Source organism: Haplochromis burtoni, unplaced genomic scaffold, assembly GCF_018398535.1.
Source record: "Haplochromis burtoni strain Fernald_Lab_line unplaced genomic scaffold, NCSU_Asbu1 Contig_27, whole genome shotgun sequence".
Taxonomy (NCBI): Eukaryota; Metazoa; Chordata; class Actinopteri; order Cichliformes; family Cichlidae; genus Haplochromis; species Haplochromis burtoni.
In genome coordinates this window covers 707047-724180 of record NW_024582388.1, presented here as the reverse complement: position 1 = coordinate 724180, position 17134 = coordinate 707047, and the positions used below count along the sequence as shown (strand labels likewise).

Genomic DNA, 17134 nt, shown 5'->3' with positions numbered 1-17134 from the left:
CAAATTCAGATATGCACAAACACACACGCACGCACACACAAACAAACGTATGCATGAATGCATTCACCGACAGAGACTGGAATAAGTGCATTCATGCACCAGCGAACAGTTTTGTACACAGGTCAACACTCCTGTTACAGCAAATGCATGATTCCATTTCAGCTGAGCTAGAGCCCTACAGGATTACTATCTGCATCATCTTCTCTATAAATACAAGAGAGTAGAACAAGATTACAGTCCATAAATTATTAGTTGCACACACTGAAGAGAATTATATAGGCAAGCACAAGGGACGGGTTCTCCATAAGTGCATCTACCTGTGATGTAATCACTGTAATCAGAATGATCGACATTGCAACATTTAATAGAAATTAATAGAAAAAATGCAGTAGAAAACTCTAACCTGCAGTTTGCAGGCATTTGCAGATAAATTTCACTGTAGAGAGTTAACATCAGTTCCTAATCCTCGCATAGCATAACTGTATTAAGTCGCATTGCTGCTTCAGAGGTGCCATGTTTTTTGCCGTGTTTTGTTCTTTGACATGGCACAACCTGAAACAATGTGTATTGTTCATTAAAATAAAGCTTTGTGTCTGTTTACACACACACAAGAACTTTAATTTTTTGAAAAAGCTTAGAGTTAGTTGACACTGAACCCTTAGTTATGTTGCTAAAAGCTCAGGCTGCTGGAAGACCTCACATAATGCACTCAGCACTTATTCTCCACTTCCACCTTTTCACTCCCGGTGTGTTTTTACACCTTTATTAAGCATCATTAACTTTTATCGACTCTCTAATTTTGTGTTTTATCCCATTTGTTGTATCTCTCTGCTCTGGTTTTTGTTATCTCTTTTCTCTAAGGCAGATCCTGCTAGTGATGTCTTTCCTCCTTACCCTTGCTTAACGCTTGCTTAACCAGTATACCGTACAACATTTAGCATCATGAGCTTACTGATGGTGTGAACTCTCAAAATATAAATAAAACTGACGTGACTTGAATTAAATTCAGTTCAGTTTAGTTAAACTGGTTCATGCTATGTGTTACCACAAGTCTTATATATATGTCACTGAAAACGAGCTTTACAACTTAAAGTTCGTTTAATGCCACTCAGATGATCATGACATGGAGTGCAGGACGTTTTATTTCTCAGCCGCCAAGCTTTGCATTATGGTTGCCCAAGGGCACATGTGGCCTATTCTTTTAACAAAAACAAAAGAAGCTGTTCACTGCTCAGTCAAGTCATACAAGGTTTCCAAATGACATCACACACTAATTAGCACATCAATGCATTTGCTACACCACTTCTGTTTTTCCCAAGCTTGTAGAAGGCTGAGTGTATTGCAATTCGTCGGACACTACAGTCTTTCAGGTCACCATCAACTGCACTAATTTGTTTTCAAAATGCTTTGGGACTCCACACAGGACTCCTAATGGTTGGCAAAGTGTTTGGAGCTCTCGCTTGTCCCTTTTAAAAATGATGTCACCAGCAACAAATTTACCAACACTTGACAACATCGCACTTTTTCTCACTTAAAAGCTTTTCATATATGCCATGCAAGACATATAGGCACTCACCGTCCCTATACATTTATCTGAGTCTTTCCAGCACCCTTTTCATCACGTCTTCTCTCAGATCATTGTTTTAATGCTCCCCTGGGTTTCTTGAATTAAATCAGACGTTCCAAGAAATGATTAACATACTGTAGTCATTTAAATCTGACCTCGATGTATGAGAAGAACATGTGACGTGATCCTTGAATGAGATAATGCAGAGTCATGGATCACCTAATGTACAGCTGACAGGTGGACATAGCTGAAGCAGAATTATTTCACCATGAAAATCTCTGTTATTGTTGCTCACATTTTATTACACTTGGGTGTGTGTTTATTTATTATACCTTGTATTATTATTGTAAAACCATATTGTGTCATATGTGTAATGTCCGAGACCACTGTGATGTAAAGAGAGCTAAGTCAGATGCATTTTTAGGATGGTTAGGCTCAGCTTTAGAAATAAGGTGAGGATTTTCCTTCACTTTGGGCGACAGCTGAGGTGATTTGGGCTTCTCACCAGGATGTCTCCTGGACTCCTTCCTTTGGAGGGTTTCCAGGAGCGCTCAACTAGTGGGTGGCCACGAGGGTAGACCCAGAACTCGTAAGAGGGCCATCTGGCCTTTAAGTTTCACAGGATGATTTATTTACCTCATTTTTCAGTTTCATTGTGAGAAGAAAAGGGGGAAGTGAGGTTATGTTGTTATAAAGCCATTGAGTCAGTACATGCAGAAGTTTAGAGAGGATGAATGAGTCAACAAAAACAACCAATGAACATTTTTTCACCTTCCGAATGACACACAGTTGTTGTTTTTTTTTGGTTCTTTTTCCATCATGAGGTCTCCCTAACCTCAAACGCATGTTTGTTATTGTGTAGCCATGATGATGAAGAAGTACTGTTTGCTTCCTGTTTAAAAAATGAAAAGACCGTGCACTGTTTCATAACCTGATCAGGATGTTTATTAATGTTGCCATGACAATGGGAATCCCCTATGTTAACCTAAACCCTTCCCCAGACCTAAATTAACAAAGTTTTTTTTGTTTTGATTTCTTGATGCTGTTGTTTGTGTGTGTGTGTGTGTGTGTTGGGGGGAGGTCCAACATTACACCTACATTGTAATGTTGGACTGCTGGGAACTGAAAAGCTTGTTCAAAAGCACTTTAAGAGCAGGTGTTGAAAAAGGGAAGAGCATGTCTGTTCTATCTCCTCAGGATTTACAGCAGTACTCCCATGAGATATTTTTCTCTTCTAAACACAGCAACTGTGAAACAGGATTCCACTCCCTTTAATGACAGAGGTCTTATGATTCTGATTCATCCACAGTGCATCAAAACCCAAGATCAATAGGACATGTGATGTAATAAACCAATTAAATTAACTCTGCTTGTTTTGCTGCAGTCACTCCACAGACTTTTGCTTATTGTGCCTGCTCCCTGCTTTTACATACTGTACTTTTCTTTCACTATGAATATCTTTGCATTTTGATTAGACTCAAGTAAAAGGCAGTTGGGGTGCTACACACTAAATGTGTTAGCAAAATCAAGTCTCTCATGCATCCAAATTGTAATTCCACTAAATGGCATACATTTGTGAGACTATCAATCAAAACCGCAGACACAACATGTGCAGCTTCTAAATCATTGTCATTTGTTATTATGCTATCTGACTTTTCTTTCCTAATGGCAACAACAAAACTTTTTAGCCTAATTGCAGCCATGGATTTCTAATCAGGCACCAGACGCTGTTTGCAAATTAAGAACTGGCCATTATCTGCTGTGCATAGAATTTTAGGACAGCTAATTAAAAGTGAGTGACCACTTTTTGGCATGCTTTCCAAATGCAGGATTTCAATTGTGTGTAGTGGATGCAAAACAGGCAATGGGTTGTTTTCTCTGCTTGATTCCTGTCATTGTCTATGGTTAGACTTTTAAAAAAGACCTGACTTTGTGGCCTGTGTCATGTACTGGCTGCTTATTCAGTTTGCAGCATGTGGTATGAATACAAAGTTGTGTTCTTAGCTGTTAGCTGTGTTAAAAGAAATGGCAGCATGTCTTATTGTCAATAAAATTATGTGTAAAATCAAATAATAATTATGGTGTAGACTGAAAAAATGGAAAACCCTTTGTTTTACATGTGATGTGATATTTTTGATAAATCGTTTCTGAACCAGTATTGTTTGCATCGTTTACGTAATTGCAAACCTGCCCAGTGTCGGGTAGGAAAGCCATTGTATATGAAGTGTTGAGACATAGGACAGATAAATATTCAAATACACACAGGATAGATGGCATGATAGTATCTGTGCTGCTTGCCTGCATGCTGTTTATGCCCAATATTTTGTTGCTATGGATTCATCCTAACACAGATCAGCATCCCACGTGCACTGCAGCCAAGATAACTCATGGCAACTGTAATTATATGACTCGTTTTCTTTGCATCAGCGTCCACCACACAGAACAAAAAATTGGCAGGAATCTGATTTGATGACATATCTACAGAGACGATAAATATAGACTTCATGCAGGAAGTGCTTTTTTTGTTTGTTTTTTATGACAGCAAAAGTGTCACTTTAAAACGTTGTGACTGTACTGCATTCTTGGGACAACAGAATAGAATAGCCCTTTATTGTCAATGTACAATAAAGGGAAAAACATGCTCCATACAAGCCACAACTGCAATAACTAATGCAAGTCAAATGAAAATAATAATAATTTCCCCTCAATGAAAATGCATTTCTAACATAATTCGTATCCCTTTTTCATGCTACATGCAAATGATACATGAATATATTCAGTCTGCAGACAAAATCTGCTTATGCTGTGCTGCTGATGGAAACAGTGGGTCCAAGCTGTATTTAACAGAGAGAAGTTGCTTACAGCAGCATATTAAAAACAAACTGTGCATCCTTGGTAAAACAAAACAGAAACCATATGTAATACCAGTTAATATATAGTACCTAAGTAGTATAAATCAGGTCACAGATACATACTCCAAGTAAGCGGTCCCCAACCTTTTTTGCGCCACGGACCGGTTTAATGTCAGACAATATTTTCACGGACTGTCCTTAAGGTGTCGTGGATAAATACAACAAAATAAAATGATATGACAAAGACAAAAACTGTGGTATTTTGTAAAGATAATAATTAACGCGAATTCACTGTGTAATTGTGTAACTTCACTAGCAGCGTCCTCCTGAAATGCGTCAACAACATTGAGAGTAACATCCTCCTCTCTGCCCCTTAATGCTCTCTGGTCGCTATGGTAACGTGTAACTATTTATTTCAAAATAAGACACACAACTACAACACGGGAAAAGAACCAGCGAAACAGGGTTAACGATAAAAACCCTGAAAACCATAAATCTCACACCCGAGCCTCAACTCTTGCAGCCTGGTACCAAATGACTCACGGACCAGTACGTGGCCCGGGGTTTGGGCACCACTGCTCTAAGGTACTGGTATTTCCCTACCATCACTTACATTAAATATGATGTTAATACACAAGTTTAATAATCTCTCTATTCCTTAGAGATATATGCTTTTCTTGCTTCGCTATTTTCTTCATAACATCATCATTACAATTTCATCCTCTGGTACACTACTCATGTCCAATAATCTATTTTTTACTCTTGTTCCTCACAGTGACCTCTGTTATTGTTTCTTTCTCTGTTCACGCAAACTTTCCAGCCAATTAGCATTCTCTTCAATGCATAGCATCATTAGCATCAAGCTAGGCACTGTTAGCTTTTTAAGAAAATTGCATTCAGATGTGTCTTTGCACCTTCATCCAGACAGCCACAAACTGCTTACAAGTGTTACATTTTTATTCTGTGGTAGCTTAGCTTTGATTAATTCCATTTTATATACAGTGCTGTGAAAATGTATTTGAAACCTTCCTCTTTCGTATCATTTGCGTATTTCTCACACTTACATGTTCCACACCATCAAACAAGTGTTTATTTTAGACAAGGATTTTTTTTTTTTTTAATGGGATTTTGTTCACGGTATTAAGGGAATAAAGCTAGCCAAACCTACTTGGCTGTATGTGGAAAAAGTAATTGTTTCAATTACTTGAAATAAAATCTTGAATTAACTATGATTAACCTAATTTTCTGGGAAGCTGAGCTCAATTTCATTATTTCACTGATCACTGCCAGACCTGCTCAATCAGTAAATCACTTAAACACAACCTGATAAATTAAAGCAGGCTAAACAAACTAATGTAAAGAAACTCAAGAACAGATTGGAAACAAGTCATTGACATAAATCAGGTGGACTGATGAGACAAAAGTTGAACTTTTTGGAAGGTTTGAGTGCAGAAACAGCATTTCATCAAAAGAACCTTGTGTCAAATATCATGATGGTAGTGTGATGGTTTGGGGCTGTTCTGCTGCTTCGGGACCTTGCCATATTGATTCTGTTGTCTAACAGAAAATCCTAAAGGAGAATTTCTGGCTATTAATTTGCACCCTAAAGCTCAAACTACTTGGATTAGCTGGATGTGTGTATGATTTGGCATGGCTTTAAACAGGCTGTTCATGCTTGAAAACCCCTCAATGTGGTTGAATTAAAAACAATTTTGCAAAGAAGAGTGGGTCAAAATCCATCTGCAGAAAAAGTGAAAGATTCATTGCCAGTTACAACACACATTTTATTGCAATTCTTGCTGTCAAGGGTGGCACATCAAGTCAATGAGTTTGGGGAGCAATTAGGGGGTAATTACTTTATCACATATAGCCTTTTATGTTATGTGGCAAATATGCAAAAAATAAGGACTCACAAAGGGGGCAAATACTTTTTTCACAGCATTGTAAATGCATCTATTGTGTGGAAACCTTCTTGTAACTTTCATCGTGCACATTTTAAACATCTTGGTATATTTGAGCTGAGGGTAAAGAAATGGGCCATAGTTTCTCATCACTTAATATTTAAGAGGTCAGTCTCCCATTCTCTAACTTCATTTTTCATATACACATAAAAACATATAATGTTATAAAATTATGTAATAATAATCAGAGTGTTCTGACTTTATGGTTTGTAACATTGTAAATTCTCTGTTGTCCCAATTTACAGCCTGAAAGTTTTGCAGTGATGCTTCCCTTTAGTCATGTATGTCATGACAGAGCACCCATCCTAGTCTTATCTGTCCATAAAACCCAGACTCATGCGAAAATGTGATGCTGCTGAGTGCTGCAAATGTGGCCACAGCCGAGAGCTCAACAAAAGAGACTCCGCTGTGGAGGCGCTCGACCGGGCCGATGTGCCAGACAATGGCGCTCTGTTCCAAACATGTTGTTTGTCACATCGCCTGCCTTTAACTTGTCAATGCCGCTGTTGTTCTGCTTAACTTTAACTTAATCTCGCATCTCAGTATGAATTTTTGCTCAAATTTACTGTATACAGTATTCTAGGCACTCATAATCTTAATGATAGCTCAGTGTTAGTCATAGTGTTTGGAGTGATAGAGGACACATTCAAAGTGATTTAAGTATCAGTTAACCTTATTTGCTGACAGGATATGAGGAATCTGACTCCCTACTTAACAAAATAAAAGTCAAATTCTTGCACAAGCTATAGTTTCTATCAACTGTATTTCAAAACGTGGAAATTATCACCTGTGGGACTTTTTTTAATGAACTGAGTTTTTATGCAAACAACATAATAAAGCATGAAGCATAGCACACAAGGAGGACATAAATCTCATCATATACCAACTTGTACATGTATTAACACAGATTAATATTCATGTTTCTTTGATCTCTGGGAGGAGAGATGTGGGAAAGCAAAGCAATTTACATTCAAAGGAGTGAAAGAGGTAAATATATTTCTGGGAGTGTGCCAGAATGTATTTATAACGTGTCATTTTAGAGTAGAGGTATATTGCCGTCTTGCATTAAGAACTCTCACCATGCACCATGGGTGGCAACACTGTTTTTAACCTGTTCTACTTTCCCCCTTCTAGAGGAAATAAGTTGATGCGGTTTTACAAGCAACTACAGTCATACACTTTTTCCTGCAAAAGCAGTACGCTCTTAAGAGAGCCACAGGTGACTGACATTAAAACGCACACATCCGCACACAGCGCCTGCCAATGTGCATCATTCCCAGCAAAATCTAACCTGTCCCTCACGCTATGCCTCAAGCTGCTGCCACTACAATAACCCGCACAGCATTATGTGAATAATCATCTTTATGGCAACTCTATTATAACTTAATAGCTTATTAAATTGTCTACACTGTCACAGAGAGACTCATAATAATGCTCATGGATCTCTGGGCAGCCATGAAAAGATGAAGTCTATCACATTTGTTTCACAGAGCACAGAAATTGATCAGGTTCTTGATGATCCCCCCGAGTCTGCAGACGCTCTGAATATTGTTGTCATGAACTTGCGTTTTACAGGCAGGAGAGCAATTTTCTTTACAGACTTACGCTCGTATGATTCATAGCGCAACTCGCCAAGAGAACGAGAGTAACTAGTGCGTGTGTGAGGAAATAAAGATAGCCATGTCTATTTAGAGACGGAGGCTTCTCCTGCCGCTGATCCGGAGCGGCTGACGCTCAGAGTCGAATCAGTAGAAAACTCAACTTCCTCGTTGTGGTAAAACAAGAGTCTCGCTTATATACGGTTCTAAAAATAGCGCTGATTTAGTCCAATGGGAGCCAGAGAGGCTTCTAGCTCTGCACCAATCACGGCACACAGGATGACTCGGCTCTCGCTCGTTATTGGTCGGAAGTGGTCTGGTAGGCCTTTGTAAAGTTCCTGCAAGCCCATTGGTAGACGTGCCGTAACGTAATGTAATCACATGGGGGTGGGTTTGCCTGTAATTTTGAATCGGGGGGGAAGTTTACAGTGCGCTGACGGACTTTTGCAGAGTTCGGTGTTGTGCGCTCACGCTCAAAACCTCCACTGGAAGTGCACGACTCCAGACTAGTATACATGCAAATACAGCTAAGACTCCAGCTTCTCTCTGAACACATCAGGCTTCGTTTCCTCACAAGCTTGAATTCGCTTATCCTTGTGGCTAAATCTCAGGAGTGAAATGGATGTCATCCCTATGTGTAGCATCTTCCAGGAGCTCCAAATTGTGCACGACACTGGATACTTTTCAGCTTTACCATCTCTGGAAGAGTATTGGCAGCAGGTAGGCTGACGACTGATTCCAAACACTCGATTCCTCAGTTTGACAGATAGTGCCACAGGCTCATGTGTGAAGTGCCAGCAGAGTGCGTAATTTCCAGAAACTTGTTTTAAGTGACAGCTGCGCGCCGACTGGCAAATGTCAGAGTAGTTTCATGTAATGTGAGCGCGCGTTTGATTCAGTAATGCAGCTAATATAAATTTATTTCTCAAAACTTGGTTTGCCTCCGGTTATAGGGGAAATGGTGCAAGTTCCCCTCGTGACAGATCAGTATTTTTTTTAGTATGTTTGTAAAAATGCAGACTTATTACGTGTCTTCTTTAGTTTTTTGGCGCATTTCATAAAATATGCTTTAAATTAGTTGTACTTTTACAGTATTTTCTGGTGCTACGGCGCGCGCACAGTTGTTCAGTGGTGGTTTGCTCGTATTGTGGACAATTTCGGCTCGGGCATGCAGGTTATACAGGCACATCGGTTTGTGATAAATGAAAAACACGCCGTGTTGCAGATTTAGCGAGTGAATGGCGAGCCGTGCGCCTTTGCGCGTATCTCCTCCTCCTGACTTTCTCTCTGCCCCCTCTGCCTGCCGCTCACTCCCTCTTGCTGTCACACGGACCCACACATACAAATGAGAGTGACAGACTGTCAGAAAGAGAGAGAATAAGAGAGAGGCTGGTTTCTATTGAACCGTTGCTCGACCAGGCGGCCGCCTGGTTGACAAAACAGTGGAGTTTTACACTGGTAGTGACGGGAAGGGTACAAGTCGCTTCTTGCTCAGATTGGGAAATGAATTGGCCTTACTCTTCAGTCTTCTCTGTCTCCCCGTCTATCAGATATGGCCGGGCTTCATTCCAAGTCGCCCTCTCAGGCATTTAAAGCTCGCCTGGGATTTATCCAGCACTGCTGACAAGAAACATATGAGGTCAATGCCTTCTTTTTCATTCCCAAGACACGAAGATTTTCCCATGATAGTCCTCTTTTAGAATATATATATATACACACACGAAAGGTGTTTGTAGTTGCTGCCTGGTACCTGTGGTTTAATTTTATTCCATCTCATCCTCCATCTCTAGATAAGCTTTATTTATTCAGTATGGTATTATTATAATATTTTAAAAATGTTGTTGGTGAGATTTGTCGTTCTTCCTTTATTTTAGCGTTTTGTCAAGTGATGCTTGTGCTGCCTGTAACCAGATCAGCCAAAGAGGGATAGTCCCCTCTCGGATAGTTTCATTTTCATTTTGACCCTATAAACTTCCAAGCAACTAGGAAAATGTCAATTTCTCTCTAAGGGAATAAATAGTTTTAGGAGGAGTTTGGAAAAAGTCCGAAAAATGTATTTGTCCCATGACCTCTTGGATCCAGGTTTCCTCAAGCTTTGGCTGCCACTGTTCCAGTCAGTTCTGTTATAATAACATTTGGCTCTAATTTTATATTTGCTTCATTAGGAAACTGCACAGGCCTGTTTGTGGCCTTCGTATCTGGCCTGTGCTTGCTGACTGCAGAGGGTTAAGGAAGTGCTCTCTCACTTCCTTTTCACAGAAAACAGGCCCACAATCCACAGTGGCTGTTGCAGTATTCATGCCAGGCTTTTTATGAACCCCCATGAACCAGACCTCCCTCCACTCAGTCCCTGGTGTGCTATGTTATTTCTAGCAATGCCTCCAAATGCATTATTAAATCCACATTATGTTGAATAATTGATAGATTTAAAAGATCTACAAGCACTTCCCTAACCCAATGGGGGGCTCTGTAGCATATGTAAATTTCATGACCAACCTCTGCACACACCTACACACATTCAAACCATGCCTGCGTTCGTGGGTAAGAGCACCTTGTTCTTGCAGTCTCTCAGAAGGAAATGTGGTGCTTGTCATCCTCCCTGATATGGGCTCAGAGAACACACTTAGAGTGTACTTGACTATCCTCTGCATAGGACATTGTGTCTTACTTCATTCCTGCAGGCAGAGAAGAAACAGGGCTGGTGATGTTACAGTGTCACAGCATACCCCCTTTTTTGCTGCTGTTTAGAATAAATACAGTGCAGAGGAGAATACCGGAGTCTTGTGTTTCCTGTAAAAACAAATGGTCTTTTTTGGTGGTTTTAAGGACTTTCAGGTTGAATGTAAGAGTTCTGTTACACGCCTTTGGCTCTGTGCTCCATTGAACTCATTTCTATCTTGTCTTTCATCTACACAGACATGTCTCGAGCTGGAGAGATACCTCCAGAGCGAGCCTTACGTCTCAGCCACAGACCTTAAATTTGAGACCCAGGAAGACTTGTGGAGCAAGCTGCTGCTTGCCTGTGGGGACAAGTCAAGTGAGTCGGACCCAAAGATCACCCACATTAAGGAGGAGGAAGACAATCAGGATAGCCAGAACCATGATGCTGGTGGTTTCAACTCCGATGCCAGCAGCGAGGCCTCGGACAGCTCAGAGGAGCTCTCCCCTACCCTCGACTTCACCTCCAGCTCTTTAACTGATATTCTGGCCGACAACGGCGATGACGTGGCCTCTGGCATCATCAGCACACCACCATCCTCACCTGAGCTCGGCAAGGAGGGCTCTGTAGCCCAGACGTGGATTGGGATACAGACAGTGATGCATTCAACAGGGAAAATAAGGGCTGGGGGCATGGAGAGGAGCCTGGAAAGGTCAGGTCTGACCAGCGGGGAGGCATCACCTGACGGGAGGAGGCGTGTGCACAGGTGTCACTTCAACGGATGCAGGAAGGTGTACACCAAGAGCTCGCACCTCAAAGCACACCAGCGGACACACACAGGTAAACTGGCCTGACAGTGAGCCTTTCAAAAGTGACGATAGCCGAGCTGAAGCGCTGAGTTATTGCTCAAAGTTCTGAAAAAAATACTCCCACATACTTTGAATAGTTTGTCAGGAGGAATGCCCTCAACTATGACCTAATTCACACAGAGGAACGTGACTTCATGCAGGGCAAAGGGAGGCGGGGAGTGCGTGAGAGAGGGAGAGAGACGCGAAGGGGAGGGATGTTCTTTTGTGGCCGAGTAGCACCCAGAGGATGTGGATCCTGAAAACAAATCAACAGTTCTCAGATTTCACCATGGGAAAAGCTTCCGAAACTCGCTCATTTGCATACAACTTCCCAAAAAGAAAGAGAGAGAGAGAGAGAGAGAGCGAGAGAGAGAAACATTATGGGAATCTGACATTTGCACTGTTTTGTTAGAGGCTCAAATGTGAGCAGTTTCCCTTGTTACCTTTGACCTCTGCCAGGCTGTTTACAGCTTGGCCCTCCATTAGCAGAGGAAGTCACATTCCTAGCATCGTTCTCCAGCCACGTTAGCCACATGGTTAATGATGGTTAATGGTCTGTAGGACCATTAGGAACAGTCTCTATTTTTTTCATGTAGCTCGCCCCCTGTTACATAAGCCTTCTACTTTAACAGCTTCTTACAGCTGCATACCACAGCTCTTGAGGCCCACAAGGCACGAGGTTGTTTTTCTATTCATCTTACAGTAGTCAGCCCAATCTGCTAACCACCTGCACAGGATCATATTTATTTTACCTCCTGTACTGTAAATATTGGCTGTATATCTGAGAAATTGTAGTTTAAAATATTCATATTATGATTTAGAAATTCTTAACTCTCTGGTAAACCTGCAGAGGCTGCTTGAATAGCTAAGTAAATGCAAGGTTCTGAACTCAGATGAAACATGACATGGCTGGCTTTAATATTTTGCTTTTCTTTACGTTCATTCTTGTAGGCGAGAAGCCTTACAGGTGTTCATGGGAAGGCTGCGAGTGGCGCTTTGCACGAAGCGATGAACTCACCAGACACTTCAGGAAGCACACTGGAGCAAAGCCATTTAAATGCAGTCACTGCGACAGGTGAGATGGTTTTTATTGTCATATGTCACCATGATTAGTCACATTTTTGTTTGTTACAATAGCAAATGCCTCTCAAAACAAAGTGCTGTAAATTAATTTAACCCCTCTTCATAAGAACTACTCCCCTTCTTTATATTTTGGGTGCCAAGCATTTCTTTACTGACAAAGAAAGCAGCAAATTAGTTTATCAAAATGACATGCTAGTGGGAGGGATGAATGAGGGTTAAGGATGAAAATGGTTGAGGTCAAGGGGGTGGATAAAAAGAGTTGAGTACAATGGATGGGAGGAGTGTGATGAGACTGAACAGCGTGAAGTTTGGGTCTCTTCTACCAGGGCGCTATTTAAAACATCAGCCAAACCTATACAGACTGGGATAAGGGACTAGGTGGAAGGGGGAGGCATGAGCCCATTCTTTCAATCTATCACGTGTTCATGTTATATAGCACAGAGAGTAAGAATAGTATCCAATACCAAACAAGCAGAATAAAATTGGCTGCATAGCCATAGGTACTTTAATCTAAATGGAATCCAACAAGCATCTTTGGTGGGTGAAAAAGAACCTTTATATTGTTTGTTTCACTGGTTTCACATGTTAACAAACCACCCCAGGGTTCTTGTGTTGATTAGCGTCTCGGATGGATGTGTGAACATTCTCCTTCAATTAAAAATGAGATTTTTCATTTCCTTTCCCTTCATCTCCTGCAGCTGAAGTGATAGCTTTGTTTATTACAGTGTTTCGGGTTTTTTTTGGTCTATTAACTGATTCAGTTGAATTTAGAAGCATTTGCTTAGTCATTGTAGCCTAGTTAGTTGTTAATATAAGCAACTTATTACCTTCAACAAGTTATAGTCATTTGTTTAGTTCTTCAGTTTAGTGGCTGGATCTGATGTTTTTCTTCTCTTCTTAGGTGTTTCTCCCGTTCTGACCACCTGGCGCTGCACATGAAGAGGCACATCTAAGATGGTCTTCATGTTGAGAGCTCTGAGGGATGATTCGGGTTAATTGTCCTGACCTGTGGAGATCAGCGAGGCCGGTGTGTCCTGGGAGCGTTAACAGGGGCACCGTCGTGTTCCAGTCAGTGGAAAAACATGAAGCAACGCAGGCTATTATTTGCACCATACTTAGTGCCTCCAACACCTCGCTGTGGTGATTGCTCTTGAAAGGCTTTTATGGAGGAGCAGGAGGGCAAAAAGAGACTCCAATATGGGAAAGATCTAGGCTGGAGAAGATGGGAAGAGACTCTTCTGTATGGTGTTCAACGCTTTATTCCTGGAGAAATTTGGGACTCCAGGGGTTGGGGTGCCATTCCTCCACTGACAGTGTGTTTGCCTGTGCGCATGGGGACTGTGAGTGCCTGCAACTGGATGCCTGTGCTGGCTTTATGGAGTGGATGGAGCTTGCATTGTGGAACTGCGAGTGAATGACATAGCAAGGGTGATGTTATACTCGGGAGGTTTATTTTTCTTTTTGAGGGAGGGTTATGTGTTGTCTCTCTAAGAATGAATGCAAGCAAAAAGTTCTGTCTGTCATGACTGATTCTGTCAGCTGTGGAGAGGAGTAGGGGGGTAGTTTAGTGGGGCTGATTGGATAGAGATTGCCCCCTTTCTGCCTGGAGGTGAAACTACAGCTCCCTGTCTAAAAATGGGAGGTTGTTTTGTTTAGTGCAGCTATTAAATGTGCAATGTATTACGTAGCCTGTCTCAAAACATACACGCTATAAAGCTCATTTTGTTTTCCACTGTGTAAGCTTTGTATCTTAAAAGGAAAAAAACAAAAACAACAACAATTGTGCACAGTTATTGCCATTATATCAGAAGTTGCATGGGATCTGGGGATGTGTTGCTCACCTTATAGGACAACAAAATTCCATTCAAGAGCAGCTACCTTCATAATACTCAGTATCATAGTATTGTACAAAACACATAAGGCAGTCATTTTGTTTTGCCATATTTTTCTTTCATTCTCTTTATAAGTTGGGGATACCACTGTTTGCAAATATTTTGATTGTGGGATTTTTCTTCCTTTTTCTTCACTTTTGCTTTTCTCTTTTGTTCTGTCTGTAAATGCACTGTTGACCTTACCGATGCCTTATGTAAGTGGCCTTGTCCTGTTGAATAGATCACTCTGTTATACATACACACATACACCAAATGACCATTGCGAATGCAGTTGTGCGTTATTGAATAGCTTTATAAAGGCTCTGATCCATACAGTTGCACCTTTTGCCCTTTTCCCTTGCGACAAACTCCTCTAAACTCTTGAATATTAAAACAAAAGTAACTATATCAGCTTCATAATGACTGCCATTTACACGTCTGTGTTAAATATATCATAGATATTTCAGAACTAAATCATAGTCTTCAAAATTATCCAGATCTGAGACAGAATTGTGGAGAACTTGGAAAAGCAATTCACTTTTATATTGATTTACTACTATGTAGTATACGGTTGTGTGGATGCACTTCAGATTAACTGTAACTTGCTGTCAAAGGTACAGAGTCTTGGAAGCACGTTCTCATGAAATGTTGTGTGGTCAGCCACCGAGAGTGGCAAATCAAGATTTACTGCAAAGGCAACATTTACATTGGGTCCATTATGTCAAGCATATACTCTCAAAAAGCAAAGGATGACTCATTTAAAGTAGGCTAATGACCACATTCTCAGTCACGAGAGTGGTTTGATATTGTATGTTTCGGGAAGTCTCACCTCCAAGGTGAGTCAGTGTCTTTACTCAGTTCTAGTTTTAACAGCCCACAATCTGACTTTACGGTACAAAAAACCAGTCCAACCAGTTCAGCTGAGCTGTGTTTCAGAGCTAGAGGTCTGTGCTGGTAACCTAAGCTGAGACAAGGACAAGCTGTTTGTACCAACTTCACTATGTTCATGTTTCAACATGGGTAACATGACTTCGTCACACTTCTCAGTGAGCTGAAACAAAAAAATCAGATGAGCGCACAAGTGGATAATCTCATGGCCACTTTCTCCACTTGTAGAAATATTTTGGCGCCGCTTTATTATACACAAAAATTATGACAGATGGAAAATTTTAGAAAGAACATTCATTCATTCATCAGTTACTTAATGTCTCACTTTGTCAACATCACAGGTAGCCTTGTTAAAACTCAACACGTCTCCGGTGAACCTGTTGAACATTCATTTGTCTGCAATGTTATTTTTGTTTTTACACTGAGAAACACAAAGACATGTTACATTGTAAACTACGAGAATTTTGTAAGGAAGCTTCTATTTTGAACAGGTGTGGGACCAAAAACAAGTGCAGTGTGTTGTTTCCAAATGTGAACGATAAAAGGCTAAAGAATTATTGTAAAATAGATGCACTCCATACTCCTTTCATTTGCTTCTGTAACATCTTTGTTTTGATTTTTGGGAAAAAAAAAAATAAAGTCAGAAAAAAAAATGTACATTTTAAAATGACATCAGTATCGCCTAGACCCGTGGCCTATCATGTTTAATAGAGAAAAAAAAGAAGAAAACAAGTACTTTCAGACGTGAATTGTTCTGGACACTTGAATTGTAATAATTTTGAATTCTGGTGTTCGCTAAGTATTACGTTTTTTTATTTGCCATGTCATTTTTTCCCCAACTTGACCTGCAAAGATGCCCTATCTTTAGCTAGAGAATCTTTATTGGATAAACATGGAAAATATGAGGCTCTATTTTTGTTCATTTTATGGCATAATGAAATTTTTTCATTTGAAATTGTTTTGTAAAATAGTTTCTGTATGAATGTATTTTTTATTGGAAAATGGATAAAAAGACTATTGGTTCTACACGTGTGTTTTTTGTCTTCCATTATTATTATTATCATTATCAGAAAGAAAGTGTTTACTGGATATTCAGTAGTGAATATCCAGGTGAACTATCGCACCAGGGTCACACTGGCAGGGTTTCCGTGACTATAACCAGGATAAGCGCTTTTTAAAAACTTTTTACATTAAAATTTGAATTCTTATTCCAGTGGTTGGCAAACCTAAGCAAAAAACATTGCATGGTGTTTGTTTCATCCCTAACTGGGTAGTTTTTAGCAAACATTGCACAGGTAAATCTGTTTGGGACCATTTTCAGAGACAGAAAAATAAACACCAGTGGTCAGTGAGCCTTTAGGGTAGCAGTGCGGGTATATGTGGGAAGGTACCTACAGCCTTTCCATGAACACATACACACTACTATGTGTATGTGTTCATGGAAATGAAGGAACCAGTCACCCAGGGCTCATTCATGTGCTTTAAATAGCTTTGGAGAACAATCTGCTTGTTGTATTATCAACTCTCTGACTATACTTTTTCCACATCCAATCGTCTATGTGCTCATCTTTTCAGCACGCCACAGTACTGTGTCCTGTGTTTTTTTGAATAGATCTGAATCCAAAAACAGCCACTGTAATGCTCTACAGCCTATATATATATACATATACATATACATATACATACATATATATACATATACATACATACACATATATATATATATATATAAAATATATGTGTGTGTGTGTGTGTGTGTGTACACGTGTACACACCTTTGCAAAAGCTTTTAAAACTTCACAGTGCA

The 17134-nt window shown here is 40.3% G+C and overlaps 1 protein-coding gene across 1 annotated transcript; it reads left to right on the top strand.

Moving 5' to 3' along the window:
* The first annotated feature begins 8346 nt into the window (after nucleotides 1-8346).
* On the top strand, nucleotides 8347-16355 carry LOC102307279 (Krueppel-like factor 6). The gene is made up of 4 exons (XM_005918006.1): nucleotides 8347-8698; nucleotides 10895-11477; nucleotides 12437-12560; nucleotides 13470-16355. The coding sequence occupies exons 1-4, from the start codon at nucleotides 8597-8599 to the stop codon at nucleotides 13519-13521; spliced, it is 861 nt and encodes a 286-aa protein (XP_005918068.1). The 5' UTR covers nucleotides 8347-8596; the 3' UTR covers nucleotides 13522-16355.
* Nucleotides 16356-17134: the final 779 nt, after the last annotated feature.